Genomic DNA, 23,479 nt, shown 5'->3' on the forward strand with positions numbered 1-23,479 from the left:
GGGCCGATCGGCTCGGCGCATGCGCTCTCGCGCCAGCCCGGCAGGGGGCGGGGCGGTGTGGCGTTCGTGCGCACGCGCAGTGCCCGTCCCGGGGGTGGGGGGGGCGAGGTGGCGGTGAGGCCTCTCCGGCGGGGCGGCGCCCCCTGGCGGACGCCGGTGCCGCTGCAGCGCGCGCTCCCGGCGGAGGGCTCCCGCTCGGCGGGGAGCGCGGCTCAGCCCGGCCCGGCGCAGGTACCGCTGGGCGGGAGCGGGCTTGGGGGCGGCGGCGAACGAGGAGGAGGCCGGCCGGCCGGGGTCCGGCCCGCGGCTCCGCGCCGTCTCTCAGCAGAGCCCCGGCGGGCCTGTCCCTGCCGGCGCCGCGGCGGCGCTCGGTACCGGCGGGTGCTGCGGGCGCAGCCGTGCGGGGCCTGTCAGCCTGCGGGGGGATCGGCTCCCTGCACCCCCGGCAACGGCGCCGGAGTGGACACGGGGTAACTCCCGCGTCCCAGCGCCGCGGCGCGTCCTCCTGTCAGCGCCGCTTTAACGCTTTTCTCTCCTCAATCCCCGGATGGGCTGAGGGACGTTGGCCCGAGGAGCGGGAGGGTGCTGTGGAGAGGCCCCGGGGGGTGGGCGAGTGGCCCAGGGTGACCAGGCTCACCCCCACAAGAGGCCGGCCCCGCCACAGTTTTCTCCTCACCACAGGTTTCTCCTCACCACAGATTTGCCTCCACCACAGGTTCAGCGCATGTCGGTCGGGGCTCTCACGGAGCCCCCAGCCTGACAGGCCGCCCAGCTCCTGCCCGTTGAAGGACAGCGAGATCAACGCTCCGCTCGCCTACCTGAGCTGGGCTTGGCGCTGGCGATACCCCAATGAGTGTGACAGGCCCCCATGCAGCCACCCCAGAAGATGGAAGAGAAAAGAAGTAAGCCTTGAAACAAAAAAACGTTTTGAACAGTCTTGAGGCAGATCTTGCGAGAAACATTTCCTTCACTTAACCTCGTTTCCCAGTCAACCAAATGAAATTTCTGTGCCAGAATGAACGGAAACATTTTTTTCGGTTATAGCATAAAAAAAGATTAAGTAGCTAACTTACAAGTCAGGTATGTTTTATACTCTTTGTGTCATTAGTGGTCATAGTCAGAAATGTGGTATCTTCAATGTGGTTGAAGAATGCTGCCTTACTTTTCCATGATGTTATTCCAGTGAAGACATCCTGCTGTATCTTGCATCCGTTGAGAAACAGATTAATTAATTTTTTTACCTAGAAAAGCCTTTATTTTTCCTAAACAAATCAGTTTAGTTGCAGTACTGCTGTACTGGCAGCATTAATTTAAAAATAAAAAATGTGAGCTAATAGGATATGGGAATTATGTGGGTTCAGCTGAATATGCTGAAAAGTATGGGTCGTTTAGTGACAGTCCCATGCTTGAGGGATAATAAGAAATGACCCACGTAAAAAAAAATTGCCTCACACAGGCCGTTTCATTTTAGTGTTCTTCAGCTAAGTCTTGACAAGATGTGGATGACTGTTTGAAAGTGGGATGACTTTCACTGCCAAGCTTTCTCACACAGTGCTCCCACTGATACCTGCTGTAGTATTTACTTGTATAAATGTTGAAAAGCTAAGTAGCTACAATAATTTTAATTTCTCACCTGATCATTTTAATTTCTCACTTGTCCATTGTGTACCTCTTGCAGTGCAGTGTGACTGCTTTGAAGTGGAGAATCTTGCCAGTTCCAGAGAGGAGAAGATTGAAGGTATGTTGTGGTTTAACCCCAGCCAGCAACTGGGACCGCGCAGCTGCTCGCTCACTCCCCACCCCAACCAAGTGGGATGGAGGAGAGAATCAGGAAAGGAAAAAACCTCGTGGGTTGAGATAAGAACAGTTTAATAGCACAGCAAAGAAAGAAAAACTAATAACAACAGTAATAGCGGAATCTGCAAAACGAGTGATGCACAATGCAATTGGTCGCTACCTGTGACGCCAATAGCCCTGTTGGTTCCTGATCAGTGGTATTTGCCCCCCGGCCAACTCCAGTGTATACACTGGGCATGATGTCATATGGTAGTATCAGCCCTTTGGCCCCTTGGGTCAGCTGTCCTGGCTTTGCTCCCTCCTGGCTTCTTGTGCACCTGGCAGAGCAGGGGAAACTGAAAAGGCCTTGACTACCCAGCAACAACAAAAACATTATCAACATTTTTCTCATATTAAATCCAAAACACAGCACTATACCAGCTACTAGAAAGGAAATTAACTGTATCCCAGCCGAAACCAGGGCAAGGTAGTATAATTTGGATTTATGGAGGGAAAGGAGAAGATAGTATATATTTGGCACCACTTCTGGTATGAAAATGGTAACCGGTAGAAAATAGTTTTGCCTGTTATGGTGTATGCGTAAGATGTTAGTTGGCAGCACTGTGGATCCCTTATAGGAAACACGCACCCAAGTTATTTTTCCAATAGCTGACATAAGTAGCCCTGGCCTTGGTTGCTTGTTTCTTGCTCCAGCATCATTCCCCTGCACAATGCTGAAAAAAGAGATATGGTCCCAAGGATCCTATAGAGGGAAAAGCAAATCCTTCCAGAGGTGATGGCCTCAGCCAGGTTTAGAGCTGTTGCCACCAGATGCCCATCCACACTCTGAGTCATCAGCTAGTGAGATCATTTTGAATGCTGATGAGGTAGATGCAACCTGTGTCTGTTCATTCCCTGTTGCTCTGGCTGGGCTTGACAATAGCAGCATTAACACTGGAGAGGAGATGAGTGATGTCGACATCTGTCTTTTTTGAAATGAAAATTATACTATGAACTTCATAAGCAATCTTTGCTTCTCTGTGCAAAACCAAATTTTTGCTGCTGGAGTTTCAGAGCACTCCAGCATGAGAACTGGGGAAGCATTTGCAAGGTGAGTGGTTTGAGCACTACACATAGTAGTATATGTTTGATTTCCTTTCAGCCTGGGCGAGATTATAACTGATGACCCAGAAATTAAGAACTGTGTTCCATCACATGTCCTCTGAAGTAATCTATCCACCGGTGCTATCCAGACTTAGCAAATGTATTGAAATATCTGAAAACAGATAAGAAATAAGGGCAGCAGTTTTGATCTGTAGTGGTGGAACGTCTTACTAGAATTTCTGAATGTGTATTTTTAAACACAGATATTAAATATACATATTTCTTGGTATTTTAAAGTTGTGATACTTTCATGCACAGCAAAAGGGTTGGAATGGCCCAGGGCAGATGTTGTCTCTTGGAGCAGTACTGTAGCTTTCCAAGAAGTGTTGTGGGCATTTTTTGTAATGGGACTTTGACCTTTTCACATTTTTTTAAAAGTTCTGTGAATATAAAAGCTCATGACATGATGTTGAGACTTAGTGCTGAATTAGTTGTTTTACAAGATAAAGTAGTTTCAGCATTGCCTGTTAGTATTAAATATTACGCTCTTAGCTGCTGGTGACATAAGCAGCTGGTGTGGTGACAAAAGATTGTTACTTTCTTCACTGCTGTTGTGACAATTTTGAGAGTAGCCATAGGCTCTATACTGCCAGAGCATTACTTAGTTTCTGGTATCTTGGGCAACAGGAGTCATTCTCTGCTAAAGAAATAATTAAGGAAATACTTTTTTACTTGTCGTACAAGAAGGTAAACCTAATGTGGTGACAGTGGAGTCTACCTCTAGAAATGGAGTATGAAAACAGATTTACTTATTCTTTTGTGCTTGATCATTGAAGAAGAGAAACATTAACCATGAGAGCATGTTGTCTTTCCTGGCATCATCTGTTGACACATTGAACCATGTTCCCTTTTCAGAGTCCCTGCCAAAGATGTACCTGCTAATGTTTTCACAAGAGCTTTCATGAATGGGTTTAGTACCTCAAAGATAAATACACTTGGAAGAGAAGTGTTTTTGAACCAGTAGCTTAAAAAACACTTCTTTAAACAAAATATTCTTTATAAATAACTCTAGTACAGGAAGGAGGCATGATATAAGGTGTGTATTAATTATTGCAACTGGTGTCACCTGGTGAACAAAATTTATCAAACTGCTTTTATCTGAAAATATTTTGAACATTTTTTTCCCTAGAAAATATACCGAAAATACCAATGGGACAGGATGGTCAGCCTGTGTAGCTTGTCTTTTTGTTTCATAATATGTTAGTTCATTCAATTGAAAATATTCTCCTGTGTCTCTTCTATGAATTTCAGTGGTAATTAATTTATAGTGGAATAACTTGCTAGTGTTTGGAGAATGGCTCCCACAGCACCCTTTGTAGACATGCTGGAAAAGTTACTTGAAGGCAGCATCATGAACCATCAGAAGCCACTCCCGTTCATCACTTGATTTCTGTTTCACTTTCATGATTTGGTTTAGGAATAGACTTCTGAAGGTGAAAGCCTGAAAAAGAAGCAAGCTGCCCTGGCCAGTTTTTCAGAAGTACCTCCCAATGAAATGATTGGGAGCCTTTGAAAAGTCCATGAGGAGCTACTTGTGTTTTTAGACTTCTTGGGAGCTGTACAGGCTTCTAAATGGAAATTTGCATTTCAGGTGATTTGAAAATGTTCTGGACACAACTGGGAGGTAGAAGAGTGGATGTCATATTTGAGCAGGTGCAAAATGTGCTGCTGTCACTAAAGGAAAAGATCAAGAATGGAACTGCCACAAACCAAGGTTTGAAATCCTTGTAACAATTAAGCTGGACTGCAGAGGACCTGTGGCCTGCTTTGTGTAGGGCTATGTGATATCTGCCACAATTCAGATACCTTTGAATTTAAATTACTTATTAGTTGGCATTTTTAGGCACTTTAAAAAATATATCTGCTTTTTTAAAAAAAGACTAATCATTTCAGGTGCATTTTGTCATTTTCTCATTTTGCCTGTATACGTTTTCAAACAATGTGTGGTTCTTAAGCACATGGAACTGAAATGTTTATTCTTGATAAGTAATGAAATATCTGCAGTGCCTTGTATTTCCTTTATCATCAGAAGTTTCAGCCTCTCAAGCTGGTCTCAGTGAACTGAATGGTTTTGGGGTGGGATTATAGGTATTATTTCATGTTGGAGACACCATTGTAACTTGAAACATTAGTAGAAAAATGTGACAGCAAAGCGTTTTAAGATTATCCTTGGTTTTCATGGAATTAAGTTACCTTTATCTACATCAAAATCAGAAGTCTGATAAGCCTGGAGATGTACACAGTTTTCTTTTCACTGGCTTATTTAATTCAGAAAACCTACTTTTTTCTTTGCTGCATCACCCATGTAAATGTAATCTATGGATCTTACTGCTTTTTATGCAAGAAAATGTACAGTAATGTAAGATGCTTTTAAACTGGTGTAGCTACATTGTACCGCTTGCTATAAATAGGTAGCGCCATTTTTTTATGTACTTGAGTTCCCACATCTTGATTTTTATGATAAAATATTACAGCAGTGCGTAGCTAAAAGTCGAACTTGGATCCTCAGATGACACAATCTGACATGGTTAAGTTTGACTTTTTCTATGCTTTATTCTGTAAGGATTTCAAACTAAAATACTAACATGGATTTTGCTGACATTTGTCTGTCACCTTGTAATATTTATTGCATGAGGTAAGAGTTTGAGACAGAACTGGTCTCTCCAGTGTGTTCTTACTATCCAAAGGCCATTTCCACCAATTTAGGAGTAGCATTAATTTGGTCTGACAAGATCCAGCCCTTCTTAGCCAGAAGGTGACTGGTCTGATGACAAAGTAAAGAGAGAAACTTTTATGCTAAATAGTCTTTACCTGTATTACTGCTACTGGAAGCTGCTGGTTTGTGTGTGTTTGGAAACATTCCGGCAGCTTTTCAAAAGCCAGAAGATAGTCAGTGCAGATTCACAGCCCCTAATATGAGCTGTAATTTTATTGTAATTCGTAGATGTGTCTATTAAGGACTGTGGTGCAAAAGGTTTCTAATAGTCTGAGTCTTACAATGTTCTAGATTAGCATAATGAGGAAACATGTCTCTGGAGGACTTACATTTTGTTTTCCTTTTCAGTAGTCTCTAATACCGTTGTCCCTATTATCGTTACTTAAATTGCACTTCATATCTGTTCTCTTTCGGTTTTTGCATAGAATGCCGGCAGGCTTGGGCACTGGTGAATGAAGCTAAACTAGGTGATCTCTTAAACTTGAGAAATGGTATGTGCATCTCAATTATATTTATTTGGTATGTGGATTTAATTTGTCTTGCTTTACTTCACCAGGAGCTTGTTTCCTTTTGTTGAAATCCATAAAATAGATCTGAGAAGCCTATTAGCATTACAAGGAAAAAAACATAACTATTACTGTCCTCAGGTACTGGACTGTGGACTCTCAGCTGGGTTTGGAGTTTTGTGGTTTGTGTGTATGTGCATATGGCTTGTATCAAGAGGGTTTGAACCAATAAGCCCTGATGAACCTGAGCTGGCTGCAAGCAGAGCAATTTTGTGCATGGCTCCACCAGCTGTAATACGCTGGTATCCTTTTACCTCAAATAATGAAGAGAAATCCGGATTAGTTCTTCATATGCATGTTGTCTCCATGCTGCATGGAAGATTTTAATATGTGGATCACCCGATGGTCTGTGGAAAAAGGCATTTTGCCTCAAGTTCACCACTGCACACCCAAGTTTTTCCCCTTTGGAGGAGGAAAAGGGGAAGGAGGGAGGGAGAGGAGGAGCAGGAGAGGTAGCGTGGGCATGTGTGTTGTGTGCCAGCTAGTCACTCACTTGCACACCTATATGCAAACATGACTTTTGTATAAGTTATAAAAAGCAGCTTCTTTTTTTAGTAGGGCACTTGCTAGCATGCTCTTTGTTAGCTGTAGTTCATAGCAATGCATTGTTTTTCATGTTTTTTGGCATTTATCTCTTTAGTAACTAAGTTGATTATAAATTGAAATGTGGATTGTTGAAGTTTTTGATTGCATTCACATTTTTTCAGTAAGTGATGTGTCTGATGGAGGTGACACACAGGAAACGAAACCCAAATTGCAGCATCTTCTTACAGATGAGAATATTGCAAATGCTGTAGAAGGTTCTCACAGGTTAGTGTGTGTGATAGTTTATTCCAGTCCCTTATTTGACATATGCTTTTGTGCATTTGAGAGAGATCTTAATCTCTATTATATTTCTAAATTCAAACTTTTAAACCCAGTTTTGAATCCTGAGAGTTTTCAAAGTGAAAATATTTTTAACTTGACCTACATGCGGAACCTGTGGTTTTGAGTAGACTTTTCTAACTGACCACGTGAGAACATTGCAGAATAGAACAGGACATTTGGTTGTAAATAGAGATCCATGAGTATTACCAGGATTATCAGAGTTAGGATTTAATAATTTTTGAGTTCTCAAGCTTTCCCAGACTGTGCAGATTGTCAGGAACATGACTTAGGCTGTCTGTATTTAGCCCCAGGTACTGATTTGGAAGATGGAGGTAAAGATATTGTTCCTTTTTTTTTTTTTTTAATGCCACTGAACATGTCTTCATACAATGTCAGGATGGTAACACAATATGAACAGTGATTCAATGAAACCCTTGAACTTGAAGCAGTGGGTTGTTTCTTTCAACTAGTAATACTGAACCACTGAAAACCTGAGCGTTTTACTGGTTGTTTAAGATGCTGCTCTTTTTTCTTTTTTTTTTTTTTTTTTTTTTTTTAATTCCAAATAGCAAAAAGGAAGAGTTGGAAAAAACAGGTTCAGGGAGTAAAGAAGCATCTAGTAAAATTCAAGATTTACCTTTAAACCCTGGGTATCAGAACCACAAGTGCTCTAGTGCATGTCTTGCCAACAGACCAGCAGGCTCTTACAAGGGTGAAAATCCCCTTAAGATACCAATCCTGTTTGACTTTCAAAGACGCCACGCAAAAGCAGACTGCCTTTCGAAATCACTGGATGTGACTTATAAAGCTCCTTGTGGCCGAAGTCTGAGAAGCTTCCAAGATGTGCAAAATTATCTGTTTGAAACAGAGTGCAATTTCTTATTTGTTGATCACTTCTCCTTCAACACATATGTACTGTTGGGCAGGAACACCATAAATACTGAACCTCTCGTGTTTGATTTTGATATCAGCAACGGAGCTGAGTCTGTGCCCATTTCCTTCTGTAATGATCTTGACCGCGCAAGATTACCTTATTTTAAATATCGGAGGGCATCGTGGCCACGTGGATATTATCTCAACAATTTCTCCAGTGTGTTTGTTGATTCATGTGACTGCACGGATGGCTGCATTGATAGGTAGGTAGAAAAATCCAATCCCAGACAAGTGGTGGTGTAAGTGTGAAGGTGCTCACTACCAAATGGTGCTAAATAATGAAGGACCAATACTGCTGGAGTATCTGTGGTACTTGTCTTGTGCCATGCTCTGTGTTGACTGACACCAGTGTGTCTTTGTCTTCTCCAGAACTTGGGTGATCCTACCCCTCCAGCCTCTGTTGTAGGGGTGGAAGCATTCAACAGGTGGATTATTGTGTTTCTTTCCCTTCCCAAATTGGCAGTGCTTCTCCTCCAAGTGGAGCTGGCAAGCAGATCTCTCAGCTTTGGGAAAGGAGTGGGGAAAGGAGAGTCTTGTGCCAGCAGAGGAAGCTCGTTTTCCTGGCAGGCAGAGAAGGACCCTGCGTGACAACTGCTGCTGCAGCTCCTGCTATGGGATGGTGTCCTGGAGATGGGGTGGGACAGCCTGGAGAGATCAGATTGTTTGGGACTTAGAAGGTTACTGAGGGCAGAAGAAGGAACATCCCTGTTCACAACTTTTACATCCCATCGATTCCCTTGTGTAAACAGAAACTATGAAACCTTGGAGTCACAGAACACATTTGTATTCCTAGCAGCTCAAGTGGTGTTGCTCATCACTGTCTTCTTTCTAAAACCCAGTAACTCTGGGCTACATATAGTTGGGGGAACTTGCCACAGTCAACATATGCAAGTTTGGTGATAATGTTGTCCTCTTTCTTGAAGGGTGTTTGTCTTTCACCTGATCTCTGCCATTTGGTGCTATTTGGTGTCAAATCCATTTTATATTATTGATGTCTAGGGTAGTTGCATGTGCTGGTGTGCAGTATAATAGCCCATGACCCAACAAAAGCTTGAAATCACAGCCTAGTATAGTGAAGCTTCAGTAATTATTTAGTTTCAGCTGAACAGTGGGGAACAGCAAACACATAGGATGCTGCTTCTTTGCACTGAACTCCCCCGTGACTTGAGATGCTTTTGATGTGCAGTTTTGGGATTCAGGATTTGGTTCATTGCTGTTTGCCCAAACACTGTGGGTCTTTGGAGTTGTCATCACGTAAGATGGTGAAGACCAGCATTATTGCCTGAGTCCTCCAATCCGTAGTGCAAAATTCTTCACTTCCTGGGGTCTAGGGTAGGAGAGAGGTAACAAGGTAGTGGCTGACAGACTGGGAGGCTGTGCCAGCACAGCTGATTTTCATTCATTTGTTCAAGCCATTTGATAGTGTCCTGTTTATAATAAATTTCTGTCCTACTTCAGCTGTTTGCCTGTGCCTTTTTACAGAGCTTGACAGAAGAATGGAATTGGGGTGGAGAGAACGTGATTATTGTAAAGCAGGTGTAACCAGGCAAGAGACAAAGACAAGGGTGGGTGCCTGAAGTGGCCTTGTGGAGTAAAAGCGAGAGGGGAAAAAAAACTGTATATAAAACTCTATGTGTCTGTATAGTCAAGTACATTTTAAATTATTTAGATTTGTGTTTGATTTATGCTGCCCCAAATACATTCTGAGATGTTTTACTGTTATCTTTTAGGTCAAAATGTGCATGCCTACAGCTAACTGAGAGAGGCTGTAGTAAAATTTCTCTGTCTGCAAGTAGTAAAACATCCCATGGATACAGTTACAAAAGACTGGAGGGACCTGTTCCTAGTGGGTAAGAAAGACAGAACTATTAACTGTTATTTCATTTTTATGCTCTTGTAGTATAAGTACTACAGGACTAAACTGCAATTTCTCATTACTGAAATCTTCCATTTTTGTCACAATTTTACTGACAGATCAGGGTGATAAGAAATAATTATTGTGACTTGAGTAATAGGAGGTGAAAAAACACGTCCTGCAGATACTACAATTTTCACATCTTAGTTCAAGGTCCAAGAAGAGTGTGAAGCATAACAGTATTAGTTAGTCCAGGAGCTCAGGCTGTATCTGGCCCATGTGCTGGTTCATTCAGGCATGCCAAGGGGAGGAGGGAGAGGAAAAGGAAACCTGCCACAAAGGAAGGTCTATGACAAGACCATCACAGGATAAATCAGCCAAAGTAGTGGGAAGCAGTAGCCCCCCTTGGTTTTTGCCCTGTATTTTTTCCGCCCATTTGCTCTGTGGCATAAGAGTCCCACAGAAATATCAGCCAGCTGCTGCTGCTGCCAGGCTGGGTTATGTGCAGCTCTTCCAGGCAACTCCAAAGCCATCCCAGTGCTACAAGTGTTCGCTTTTTCTCTTATTCAGCTCCCATGGATTAATATGTGGCCTGAGGAAGGTGCCAGTAACCTCAGGTGTTTAGGAGAGGAGTTGTGCAAAGGTAGCTTTCTGCAGTAGCCAAGGGCTGAACCCACAGGCTTACGGAGCCCCTTTCAGTCCTTCATTGCTGTGTCATGTTAGTTTATGGTTGGTGTGCAGAATTAAAGCTGCCAGTGAATCCAGAAACAAATACGAAAAAGAAAGCACGATTGTGAATTCTTTTAAAAATATTTTGTTACATCCTAAAACTCCAGACAGCAACAGTGAGGTCTGGGTAGTATTTGCTAAAATAGCATAGAATAAGGTGCTTCATAGGCATTTCTGCTTCTTTGTGATTTACTCCTATGAAATAAAAAGGCATAATATATTTTTTCTTGTCTACTTATTCCAAAATCTGAGTGACAGACTCTTGATGAAACAGCGATCAATCAAGTCATGAGCTTCAGAGCACTGCTGTATAATGAGTTTTAGCCAGAGTCTTTATCTTTTCAGTCATCTGCCTTATTAATGCTCAGGAGGGAAAATAATAGTAGCAACTTTGTTTTGGTAATGCATTCTTTTATATTGTGTTTTGTTTTGCTTCCTTTTGACAGAATTTATGAGTGTAGTGTGTTGTGCAGGTGTGACAAGATGATGTGTCAGAACAGAGTTGTACAGCATGGCATTCAAGTCAGGTTGCAAGTGTTCAACACCGAGAAGAAAGGCTGGGCCGTCCGCTGCCTAGATGATATCGACAAGGGGACATTTATTTGTACTTACTCAGGTAACAGAAGGTGACCTGTAGAAGATGTGTAGCATAATTCTCCCTCTCCTGTGGCCTGTGCCTTGGAAGTTTTTTGAGAACCAAACAGGGAAATATGGGCTTGGAAGAGAAGTGAGTCAATATAATCTTAACTTGCAAGATGATCAAACAGATAGAAGAACCTTGAAGAGCTCTGCAACGTGACGGTACCAGACAAACAAAACATTCTGCAGCAAAGCCTATCTCAGACCGTTGATTTTTCCCTCACAGGTCTGTGCACCTTATGTAAGGGCTAGTATAAATGCATTCATATTTTGCTTTCCCAAATACTGTTCTTGTATTTTTTTAATGTAAGTTTGAGCTGTGATTGTGAGTGTGACCCATCTTAACAAACAAACAATTTTTTCAAAAATCTGTTGGTTTTTTTTTTCTTCTAGGCAGATTGATGAGCAGAGCTGAACTTCAGGTATTGGGAGATGCTGGTCCAGAGCTGAAAGAGAAGAGTGCTGTGAATGACAGAGGCCATGGCCTTTTACCCAAAAGAAGAAAATTTGACAGTGATTGTTCGGACTCTGTGATTGAAGTAGTGCAGACTGGCAAAAATGATGTTCTTGAGAAGGAGGAACCTTTGTCTCAGACTATGGATAATGAAAATAAAACAACCCTGTAAGTTTACCGAAGCAAACTTAAGCATAACAAAACTAATATTCTGCAATTCTAGAAAGTCCTTTCTAAAACTTAGAGTAGAATTGAATATCCTCAGGTGAGAGTGGTTTTTTTCTTTCTCAACTTTTTTGTTAATTTTTGATTATTTCTTCTAGTGGGACAGAGTTTTTCTTCTCTATTAATTTTACTTACTGTGTGTACCACTTGACATTTTCTAGAAATCCAAGCCATTTCCTGCATGTACTTGATCTGTTCAGGGCATTAATCATTATGCTAATTTGAAAGAGTTAATACAAGATACTTGAGATAAATGATTTAAAGATACTTGATGACACTGAAGGCTTTGCTAACAAATGATTCAGTAACTGTCCTCTCCTTTGCGCCTAGTCTCTAAACTTCTAGTTCTTTGTGACATAACCTTTCCTGCTGGGAGTCTTAACCTTTCCTGTTAGGAGCCTGACAGCTCCTCACTTTTGCAGTGAATGATGCAAAAGTTCTGGTCCTATTTTCATTTTACAGTCAGGGCCTCACAGCTCATCAGGATTCCTAAAACAAAATTATTGCAAAATAACCATGTGGCATCATCAATAGCGTGCTGTAGTCTTTTCAGAAGAAAGTCGGGAACTTGTTTTTGTAAACTTTATTCCATGCTCTGCCACACTACTTTGTAAACACTTCCTTTGTACCACTCATAAATCATTGCACATTCTTGCTTATTTCATAGTAGATTATTGTGAATCTTTGAGAAGCACCATGAAATTGCAAGTGGAAACTTTTTTAAATACCTGCCAGTATATTCTCACTTGCATTTCAATATCTTGGAAAACTAATGAATTAAGAATTTTGTAAATTACATAATTATCAGCAATCAGCTTGATTTTACTTCTACTAATTGCTGTTACTAAAAATTCTAGGGAAGCACAGTTTTAAAGTTGAGTTTACTGTGCTGCTACTTTAAATCTTGAAAATTTCCTTTCCCGAGAATAAACACATTTCCCGTGTGGGCTGTGTAAAAAATATGGCAAACAAATAGACTTTGTTCTCTGCCTCTTAAGAAATGACACTCCATCTGATCTGAGAAGCCTTTGAGAGGACATCAGTGTGCTAAGCTTGACATGTCATTCACCCAAACAGATTGCCTTAAAAAGGACAAACAATGTAACCATGCAATAATGTCACAAATTCTTGTGGCTGCTGCAACTTTTGAATTTACAAAGAGGTTTAAATCTTAAGAAAGTCTTAAAGAGTAACATTTGTTGCCATTATCAGTGGCCCAAAGAAGTACCATGATGGTTTTTTGTGGCAAGAAAACACATATAAATATTGAAGAATAAGAGCTTTTACTTGTTGCTAGACATTGTACAGGTATTCAGATTAGTTTTGAAACTGGTGTTTACTGCTGCACTTTTAATGTAATCCAAATCAATGTGATTTCGGATGTTTTAAATGTAAATACCAGAGACGGCTTCCCATTCTTCCTCAACCTTCTCCTGACATGAAGGAGTGAGGTTTTTTTGTGGGAGACTTTTCTATATCTGCCGTACATTGACTGTCTCCCCCTCTGTCTCCCTCTCTGTCCTTTTTCCCCGCAACATCTTTGCTTTCCTGTTTGAAAGCTGCACTGTCAAAACTATGGAAATTGGTAGCAGAAAAAAGGCAAAACTCTGTCTGTAGGTGCTCTATTTTGAGATTATCTGATATAGTAAAACAATAGAAAATTTGATTCTCAGCAGGAGAACTGGGAAAGGATGTAAAAGCAACTGCAGATCTCTCAAGGAAAGTATGAACAACTGGTTTTTTTACAAATACTATTGAGAACCTAAACTAGGTCCCCAGTTCTTAAAGGCGAAATAGTCACAGAACTTGGGTTCTCTTAGAGAAATCTGTATTGTGAGAGTTACTTATAGGTCTTTTTGTCTTTTATAATTTCTTTTGACTTTTCTGTACAGGGTTCATCCAAGGAATTTAAGTATTGAAACCTCGAGAAGGCCTGGAACTAGAACTGTTGTTTTTCATAATCGCAGGCTAAACATGGTAATAATAATAAGTGGGCTTAATAGATTAATTTTTCACTGTGCTGAATATGTATGTAAATTTTAACCTTTTCATCTTATACATTTAAATTGTTCTAATGATCTTTCCTCAAGAGATTGTGTCACACTGTGAGCTAAGCTGGTGTGCTGGAAGCTACACCCTGTCCCTTCTCTGACATTGTCTGTCCTTCAACATTTTCCCAGAGATCAGCGCTAACTACTTTCACAGCCTTCCCTTCTCCGCCCTTCACTTACGCTCCAGCCTCGAGAGTCTTAAGAAATCATTCTCCTCTCCACCCCCTGTTGTAAATAACTGCCAGGTTAGGGGGTTGGAGTGATAATATTTTTGTGATGTTCTCCCCCAGAGAATGACGTAGGAAGGAGAGAAGAAAATCTCAGGAGTTAGACACAATTTTATCATGCAGTGGCACAGTTGGGAGAATTTGATCTGACCTGAGTGTGAAGTGTTGCATGGAAATATGTGCAAAGGAGGGAAAATGGAGTAAACTTTGTACGTTTCATTGGTTTCATTGCACTTAAGAAATGCACGTGGGATTTTGATGCTAACATTTGGTGGTGCTGTCCATTCTGGAGCTCCCATAACAAATTGCCTTTTTGTGGTGGGAGAGGAGAAATCTTGCCACTTCTGTTCATCTTATTGACACTGTGTAAAAAGCATTTTTGGGCTTTGGGTCAGCAAATTAACACAAACATTTGAATTCTGGTGAAGTTGTTGGGACTTAAACACTTACTTAAATGCTTTGTTGAATGGGGAGCTCCTTCCAGGTTATTCGGAAGCATAATTTGAAATTAAGATAAATGTTGCATTGCAGTAAGTGTATGAACCTTTGAAACTCAGCCATAGCCGTGCTTTACAGAAGTTTTGAAACTTCAGCCCTAGAGTCCTAAAGGCCACTTGCTATCCTGTGTTGACCCAGAGTTGCATACAGCAACAATACATCACAGCCTTTTCATTATCTTTTATTCTGTTTAAAGGAAATTGATACACTGGTGCACAGTGCCAGCTCAGATGAAGATAATAGTTCTCAGATTCATCAGTCAAGCAAAACAAAACTAACCAGTGGAACAAAGAAAGGAAAAGAAAGTAGGTTTGCAGAGCTATAAATACTTCACTCTTAGTACGCTTGTGCCCCATCAGGTGATAGACTTAAAATGTAGAAAGTGATCTCTGGATGTGGGCAGACCTATTCTGAGAGTAGAATGATGTTGTCCGCGTAATGCTTAGACTGTCTTAAGAGAGCTCAGCGGTGTGGAAATTGTTGCTGCTTTGCCTGTTACAGTGTATTAACTGGTACAGGTCAATCTTTTGCCTGCAAAGTTGATCTTGGGGCATGATGAACAGTCCTGACAACAGCTTCTCAAATACAGTGCAATTGTGGGAAAGTCAGTCTTGCAAATCTTGTTGTGTCACACGCAATGCATGTTCCAGTCAACAAAAACTGAACAGGATATAATGCGGGAGTGGGAGGTCCTCAGACTGGAGAGGAAGCGTGAAACTGATGCTGTTTGCATATGCATCTTGTTTCTGTCTTAATTACAGTTTGCGATTCTCTCAGGAGTTAAGGTGGAGAATGATGATCAAATGCTGTGTGGAAGAAATCAGTTTGGAGTGGGATTTGAGAAGAACGAGAGACTAGATTGCTCACAGGAGACTTGAGCCAAGTGCTTTAGGCACCGCAGCAGGAGACGTAGTCATTTGCAGGAGGATTGCTGAGAGGCATGGAAAAGGGCAGATGTGTGATGGACTTATAAATAGCAAGGAAGCTGTGTATATTTTGGAGAACAAAGAAGGGTGGGTGGATAAGAGTTCAGGGCCAAACGAAAGAAAGGCTTTGGCTTTAAACTGGCATTGAAAAATAACTTATGTGTCCATTGACAGAATCCACTCAGCAGCAGAAGGAAGAACGTCCAACGGAAACTGGGCAGACCGAGCCTGCTGACACAGACAGTGCAGAATGCAAAAGAAAGAGTCTGTCCCTGCAGGATGTTGCTTGTGGCACGTCAGGTGTGCTGGATGACATGTGTGTTGTGAGGCCATCCAAAAAAGTACCACTAAAAGCTGGCTGCAAAGAGGAAAATCGCAGGCAGCGAAAACAAGATGTATTTTGTGAGGAGGCTGATGGTGACGGGACACTTCTAGAGAATGCTAATGAAGAAAATATTTATGTACTGGATGCCACAAAAGAAGGAAATGTGGGTCGTTTTCTTAACGTAAGTAAAAAGTCGCATGTGTTCTCAGAGTTGTTTTAGCTTAAATATATAAATTATGCATTTGCATAAGCTAGACAGCTTTTGCAAATAACCCATATATGTAGTGGGTGCATGACAAGGCAGGTTGTGTGGCACTGTCTGCGCTCTGAAGTGACAACAGCAGGGTGTGTCACACCAGCTGTTTGTGCCTCCGTGAGATGGTGCATGCTACGTACTAGCTGTAGTTTTTGGCACCACTAGATTCCTGAGTGAAATAGTCCCAAGTAATGAGTGACATCTTTCTCCTGAATTTTTGAATGGCCCTTTTTGGGGGCCCACAGAGCAAATGGCACATTTTGTTAAACCACAAGCCTTCTCTCAGCCTCATTTTTTTGTTCCCAAAGCATTGTAAAATCTGGTTTATGCTGATTTAGGGTAAGTGTTGTGATATTTAGGAAATTTCTCTACTGTTCAATGGTGTGTTCAGGAAGTGGCCTGTCATACAGTGTACATACCTGCTAAATAAGTCTCTGAATTTTGACTTAACCAGAAATAGTAATGAATTACCAAGTACCTCCAACTAAGAGGAATTTTTCATAAACATTTCTGCATGTGCTCTGCAAGTAACTTATTTCTCTTTATTGGCATGAATATGTGTCTTACAGCAAAATCCTTGCATATATTTAAGCTGTTATTCACTGCAGAGGTAATATGGTGGTAAGATTAGTAGTGGCTCTTGCTGAAACCTTTCTTCTGTGTCCGTGACCACATGCGTTTCTACATGCACCTGAACGAACTTTCACATCTTGTGTCTCTTTGCCAACAGACACAATCATTTAATTTATAGCTTGCTCCCTAGTACTGGTCCCTTGGCTGACAGGGAGATACATCTGTCACGTACTGGTAATGTGTGGTGCATCCTGAGTCAAAGATGAATTCTCACCATAAAATTCTGGAGGAGGGCTTGATAAAATAACTTGGTGTTTTTAGGCAAAAGTGCTTTCATAATATGATGGAAATAATACTTTAAAGACGCATAGTTACTACAAAAAGAAGTGGCCATGGCATTGAGTAGTAGAGATTTCTGTGTGGGCTGGGGAAGGGAAGGAAGAAACTACCTTACTAGTGACAGATATCTGACACAAAATAGGTTCTTCAGCCGATGATGAGGTGCTTCACTGTTTCTAATTCAAATATTCTGTTTTACAGCACAGCTGCTGCCCAAATCTCTTTGCACAGAGCGTGTTTGTAGAGACTCACAACAGAAGCTTCCCATGGGTGGCGTTCTTCACAAACAGGTATATTTTTGGAAGTTTAATGTTGTTCATTCAAGCACTGGGGAAAAAAGCAGTGCTTAGTTATTAGGAAATAATTATGTTAAGAGGTGGTTTGTGAGCCAGCACAGGCAGGATGCAGGAGCAACTACAAAACCCTGGATGAAATGAAAAGAATAAAATCATTTCCGTTACCTTGCCAGCTCGGGGATCGCTGAAGCAGCAGCCGGGCAAAGGCACATAGACAGGGACATAGGCACTGCGGAGCTCAGTCCATGCTAGAGGATCCCTGAACCTGCTGTTTTCACCTGTATTTCGAGGATTCACGCAGGCACAGTTTTCCATGCTGTACTTCGATCTTCTCCCAGCAGGGTTGGAATCTTAAGCACGTTTGATAACGCACTGCTCAGTCAATCACAGGCCTGTATTATTGAAACACAGAGGTTCTACTTGGCAAGCACACAAGATTAAATAATAATTAGTATGATATATGTGTTTACCCTGGCTGCAAGTCGCTTGATCGTGTTTACAATCCTCCTCCCAAGTCTTCTGTTATGTTCCCATAGCGGGGGAAGATGCTTAGATCATGAAACTGTAAAACTATTGTCTTATTGGTGACTTCTTATTGTGCACTAAAGACTGAAGAAATTCAGCTGTTGATTATCACTAATGAGTTTTTCTTAAGTTTTGCACTGAAATGTAAGGTGGGGAAGCTTAATTTTGATGCATCCATTTCAGTGATAATTTTCTTCAGTGGAAAAGTAGGTTTAACTCAGAACAGTCATTTTGAAAGCCAAGATTCACTGATCCCAGCATTGCGTCTCAAGGAATGGCCAGCAGATCTGGGTCCTATAGGGCAGGATTGGACTCCTGGGTCTTAAGGCTGAGACACTTGGTTAGCCAAACAAGCTGGCTCCAGACCTTCTCCTTGCAGCTACCAAGAGAAGCAGGACTTTGCATAGCCCAGTGTGTCCTGGGGAGGTAACACTAGGATACTCAGAGGTGAAAACTTCCTCCGAAAGCAAAAGATGTGAGTCTTCCCTTTGTGGATAACAGAAGGGGATGTACAGAGAGGTGGTGCCAGGGAGACACAAGAAGACAGCAGCTAAACCCAAGAGGGGAAAGATTAATTGCTTGAATGAAGACAGCTGATGCACATGACAGCGGGAGTGCAGGCTGAGAACTCACAATAGAGAGGAGAGGACTTGTTCCAGACAAACTGACCCCAGGGAACACTGACCCTCTGTGGAGCCTTGCAGCCCTGGTCCATACTGACACAGATGCTTCAGATCGTGCTATGAGGAGCGCTTCCAAGAACTGTGAAGACAATCTTTTGAAATATGTCAGAAAACACTATTTTACTTTAGCTAGAGTCTTGCTTGCTCAGGTACTCAGTAAAGAAGTGTGTAGTGCAGACTGAGGCCAGTGGAGAGTGGTAACAGTGATTGGCAGAAAACACACAGGGAAGAAGATTGTGGAAGGAATGTTCCCCTGGCTGGCCCTCTTGCCTTCTGGCAACCACCCTTTAAACAACTTTTCTACATTAAGGACTGCATCCGGACCACCGAGCTTAATTGTGTGTCTTCCATGAACTTGCACAGTCACCTTTTTATCCATTTTGTGTTTCTGGCCCCCAGAACATCCTAAGGCAGCAAGTCCCAGGTTGCAATTATGTGCTGATTGAAAAGTGCTCATTTTGTTTGTTCTCAGCCTGCTGCCTGGATGTACCTTATATTATATCCAGTGAGAAATATCAGACAATTACTCTCTTCTTTGTAATACTCATATTTCATTGTATTTTTCCTCAGTCGCTCCTCAGCATCTTAGTCTCAGGTATTTAATTTGGCATTCCTTTTGGGCAATGAATTTCCTACCTTAGAAGTTCTTTGGTATACTGCCAGAGCCGCTGTGAGCAGTGATGTACTGTACATAGTAAAAATAACAAAACTGTCTATGTGCTCATTTAGTCGTATTCACTTCTGTGTTTTTTCCTGTTTTGTTGGTTGGTTGGTTGGGGTTTTTTTCTGTTTCCCAGAATCGTCCTTGAAGTTAGAGCAGGTTGTTTAGACTGACCCTATTGCACTGCTTGATAAATTCTTTTCTCTTAGGTATGGGTATTTGCACTCTCCATAGCTCTGGCAGGTGAAGCAGCATGCGTGTGCCAGACACTCCTTATATCTCTTGTTTCTCTCCCAACAAGCTGCCTGTGTGATGCTCCCTGTCCCATACGATTTTGGGGTTTGCATGTGAGTCGTTGGTGACAAACGGTAAGCACGGTACTGTTTCACTTAGTTCAAACAAATTGACCAAGTGTTTTATTTCTTAGGCATGTGAAAGCTGGAACTGAACTCACGTGGGATTATGGTTATGAAGCTGGAAGCATGCCAGAGGCAGAGATTTCCTGTCAGTGTGGAGTTCAGAAGTGCAGGAAAAAAACCTTATAGGCAAAGCCTTCCTGCTGTTAACAAATCATGTACCTGGAGATTTATATGCTGCAAGGGACTACTACACAGCAAACAGTACACTTAAGTCTGTGGTGCTAATTACATTCAACTAAAATGTCTTTTACCTGATCGTTTTTTAAATTTACATTTAAATGTCACTTTTGTAGTTTACAGAGTTAGAACTGTTTCTCGAAAGAACTGGCATCACACTTTTCCGAGATAATTTCTGTGCTCCTAGTCTTCCCCCTCCTCTCTTTTCATTCACAAGCAAAGTTCACAATGCACTGGAAGAACTCATGCTTCTCTGTCATCTGCAGCAGAGACGTGGCTGATGCAGAGCATGATGTTTTCTGTGCAGTTCCACAATGCTGAGTTAGCAAAACTTGGGTTTCTGAAACTCATTATGAATGCAAGTCTGCCTGTTTGGGGACTAAGAATTATTAAAGCATACCTAACCCTGACGGATCCAGTGGGACAGATAGTCTTGAACAGAGATGAGATTAATCAGGATGGTTTTGCACAGCTGTGTTCATGCTACAAAGTGAACTGGGCAAGTCCTGCTGCTGCAGGAGAGAAATTACTGGTTTTTGTTGGGTCACATTCCTCACCATGTTTGTGACACACAGCGAAATCCTTGAGAAATCCAGTGTGCCTCATTTCAGTGCCGTATTATGTGTGGGGGACAGGTGGGCTGTCGAAGTTCTTGCCATGTGGATTGTTGGTAAGAGAGAAACAAGCTACGTTAGGTGACACTGAGTGCAGATGCAGAAGGCGACTCTGAAATGGAGCAACAGATGGACCTGCAGGTATGTGGCTTTTAGATGTGGTGGACTCTTGGGCAAAGAAGGTGGTGTTGCAGATGAGTGATTTAGACCGCTTGAAGAACCACCACCAGCAAAAGTAATTTTACTGAAGTAAGATATTGTAGAAGTAAGACTTAACAAAGTTCAATGGCAAGGTTACTGCAGAGGATAAAATTGTGATTCAAAGTTACCAACTCAAAATTGAAGTCACCAATACAAAATCTAGTGCGCTATAATACAAGGTTATGTGTGATACCAGTCGCTTACCAAAGATCTGCAGTTGGTAAAGGGTCTCTCAGCCTCAAGGAGTAACCATGAGAGGTGTCCCAGCTCCAGGGGAGATCACCACCGTGCAGCCAGCTGCTTACAGGAGAGCGCAAAGGTGGCTCCCTCAGGCTACCACACTGACGGAATACAGTGGTTGGCTCATAGTCAAATTACCTGCCATGGAAAAGGTAGGCATGAGACTCCTGGTACCCACATCTTTCTTTGTTCCTTGATAAATGAGTCTTGGAAGAACCACCTGCTATTCATGTGTTAATGGTATGGTTGGTGTTCCAGTTTCCAAGCTCGTATGCATTGTTTGTCACCATGTCACCTTGTTCCTGTGAGGGTTTTCAAAGAACAGGTTGGAACTAGAGAAGTTTTTGACCTGGTTGTTGCCGAAGCCTTTGCTTCCTTTGGAGACTGAACCAAACTACCATGAGTTTCGTCAGGGAGTCGAGCGCATCCATCACAGGTGGATTTAAAGCTGGTCCTCCTGTGCACCTTCACTTCCTGAATTTGTGGGAGGCCTTGCATGGCAGATCACGTAGAATTGTCTGTTGGTATTTGCTCATCCATTAGCAGATTTTTTGTCACTGGATTTCGTGTTTTACAGACCAGAGAGAAGTACCATTTGCAAGAGTTAGTGATGATTTAGGCAATTGTCTATGGGAAAAAAACATGCCTGTGAGAGACTGCTATGGCCACGGAGTAGAGATTTTAAACCTACAGCTATGCTGCAAAATGAAAGAGAAGCAGGAACCAGTTCTTGGCCCTGAGGCCACAGGCAACGGATGGCTTATGTCCACATGGCTTAGGGTTGGTCCTCTTTTAATTGGGTTGCATCTCTGCTGTGTACCTTTGGACAAACATGGTACCTGTGGCCCTACGTGGTACCTGTGGCCCTAAGCTGTTTTTTGAGTTTGGTTTGGATGCTTCAAGCTTAAAAAACATGGGGTTGTGCTGCAACACGTGATGCTCTCAAATTTCTCAACAGCCTGTTAAAAATGGATTAAAAAAAGATACATCAGACCTGTGAACCATCCTGCTCACAGTTGAAACCTCAGCTCTGCTCTCCCATGGTCCTATTTGAGAGCTTGACATATCCATCAAGCAAACCCCTCCTCAGCTTTTGTCCCAGTCGTTGTGCTACGGGTTTCTGCGTGGTTTCGTCATGCATCTTTGGGGCTAAATGCAGAAGAGCAGGTTACCCACGATGTTGGTGCAGTCTCCCTTCAAAGGGTCAGAGCCACCCACTCTTGCCCTAATCCCTCGCCTTCCACCCTTTTGCTGCTGAGGAGCACCACCATGTTAGCATCAGTCAGCGTTCAGCTCTGTTGCTTCTTGCTTCGTTGAAGATCTGTGTCAGAGGAAATATGCCTTAGGATAATGTCGTGCCATGTGAAAACCTCCAGACACATGCCGAACCGCATGGCAAACCCACCGGTGACCCAACACTATTGTAAGCCTTTTAAACAAGTGAGAATGCAGAAAATATCTGTCTCTAAGCTCGACTTGAATGTGGAAAAGCAGATGGGAATGTCATTAAAGCATAAAGGGGAGGGAAAAAACATACATTTTGCTGCTGTTGATTATATTTCCCAGATGAGTGGTAGGAATTCCGGTACTGGGCTGTTGAGGAAAAGGTGTTTCTTGCTGTAGAAAACAGACCTGAAGTTTCAAAGGATAAAGCACTTCCTTGCTCTGTGTGGTCTGCAACTATCAGAGAGCCTACTGTCAGCATGGATTTTACGGTAGATCACAGAATCACAGAATGTCAGGGATTGGAAGGGACCTCAAAAGATCATCTAGTCCAATCTCCCCGCCGGAGCAGGAACACCCAGATGAGGTTACACAGGAAGGCGTCCAGGCGGGTTTTGAATGTCTGCAGAGAAGGAGACTCCACAACCTCCCTGGGCAGCCCGTTCCAGTGCTCTGGCACCCTCACTGAGAAGAAGTTTCTTCTCATATTTAATTGCAACCTCCTGTGTTCCAGTTTGCACCCATTGCCCCTTATCTTACCATTGGTTGTCACCGAGAAGAGCCTGGCTCCATCCTTGTGACACTCACCCTTTACATATTTATAAACATTAATGAGGTCACCCCTCAGTCTCCTCTCCTCCAAGCTAAAGAGACCCAGCTCCCTCAGCCTTTCCTCATAAGGGAGATGCTCCACTCCCTTCATCATCTTTGTGGCCCTGCGCTGGGCTCTCTCCAGCAGTTCCCTGTCCTTCTTGAACTGAGGGGCCCAGAACTGGACACGATATTCCAGATGCGTCTCAATCAGGGAAATCCCTGGGGAAATGGCTGCCTGACGGCGGCCACCGGAATTGCCGGGCGCGGGTATCGAACCTGTGGCCTGGGCTCCGGCTCGCCCAAAGGCGCGGGGGATGGGCCGAGCGCCGTTCCCTCACCACGTGACCAGCGGAGGGGCGGTGCGCCTCCACCCTCCCTACCCCTCACGGCGGAGCCGCAGCCAATCAGCGCCGGGGAGGTGCACCACAGGGTGCAGGGAGCAGCGGCGGGCGCCTACTGAGCATGCTCGGTGCCGCGGCTGGGCACGCCCACTTCCTCACGGCACTG

General features: G+C 42.8%; 1 protein-coding gene across 4 annotated transcripts; it reads left to right on the top strand.

Annotated features, from left to right (window-relative positions):
- Positions 1 to 146: 146 nt before the first annotated feature.
- SETDB2 (SET domain bifurcated histone lysine methyltransferase 2) lies at positions 147 to 22,453 on the top strand. 4 transcript variants are annotated; one of them, XM_065630348.1, is made up of 15 exons: positions 147 to 231; positions 716 to 902; positions 1,679 to 1,738; positions 4,532 to 4,654; positions 6,082 to 6,147; positions 6,930 to 7,032; positions 7,659 to 8,225; positions 9,753 to 9,872; positions 11,053 to 11,222; positions 11,639 to 11,867; positions 13,817 to 13,901; positions 14,897 to 15,005; positions 15,801 to 16,132; positions 17,321 to 17,409; positions 19,712 to 22,453. In XM_065630348.1, exons 2-15 carry the CDS (start codon positions 869 to 871, stop codon positions 19,827 to 19,829), a joined length of 2,205 nt encoding a protein of 734 aa, XP_065486420.1. In that variant the 5' UTR covers positions 147 to 231; positions 716 to 868; the 3' UTR covers positions 19,830 to 22,453. The 4 variants fall into 4 exon arrangements, with proteins under 4 accessions (XP_065486420.1, XP_065486543.1, XP_065486635.1 ...); XM_065630471.1 differs by having other exon boundaries at positions 11,080 to 11,222; XM_065630563.1 differs by having other exon boundaries at positions 8,061 to 8,225.
- Positions 22,454 to 23,479: the final 1,026 nt, after the last annotated feature.

The sequence above is a fragment of the Caloenas nicobarica genome, chromosome 1 (genome assembly GCF_036013445.1).
Source record: "Caloenas nicobarica isolate bCalNic1 chromosome 1, bCalNic1.hap1, whole genome shotgun sequence".
NCBI classification, from domain to species: Eukaryota; Metazoa; Chordata; class Aves; order Columbiformes; family Columbidae; genus Caloenas; species Caloenas nicobarica.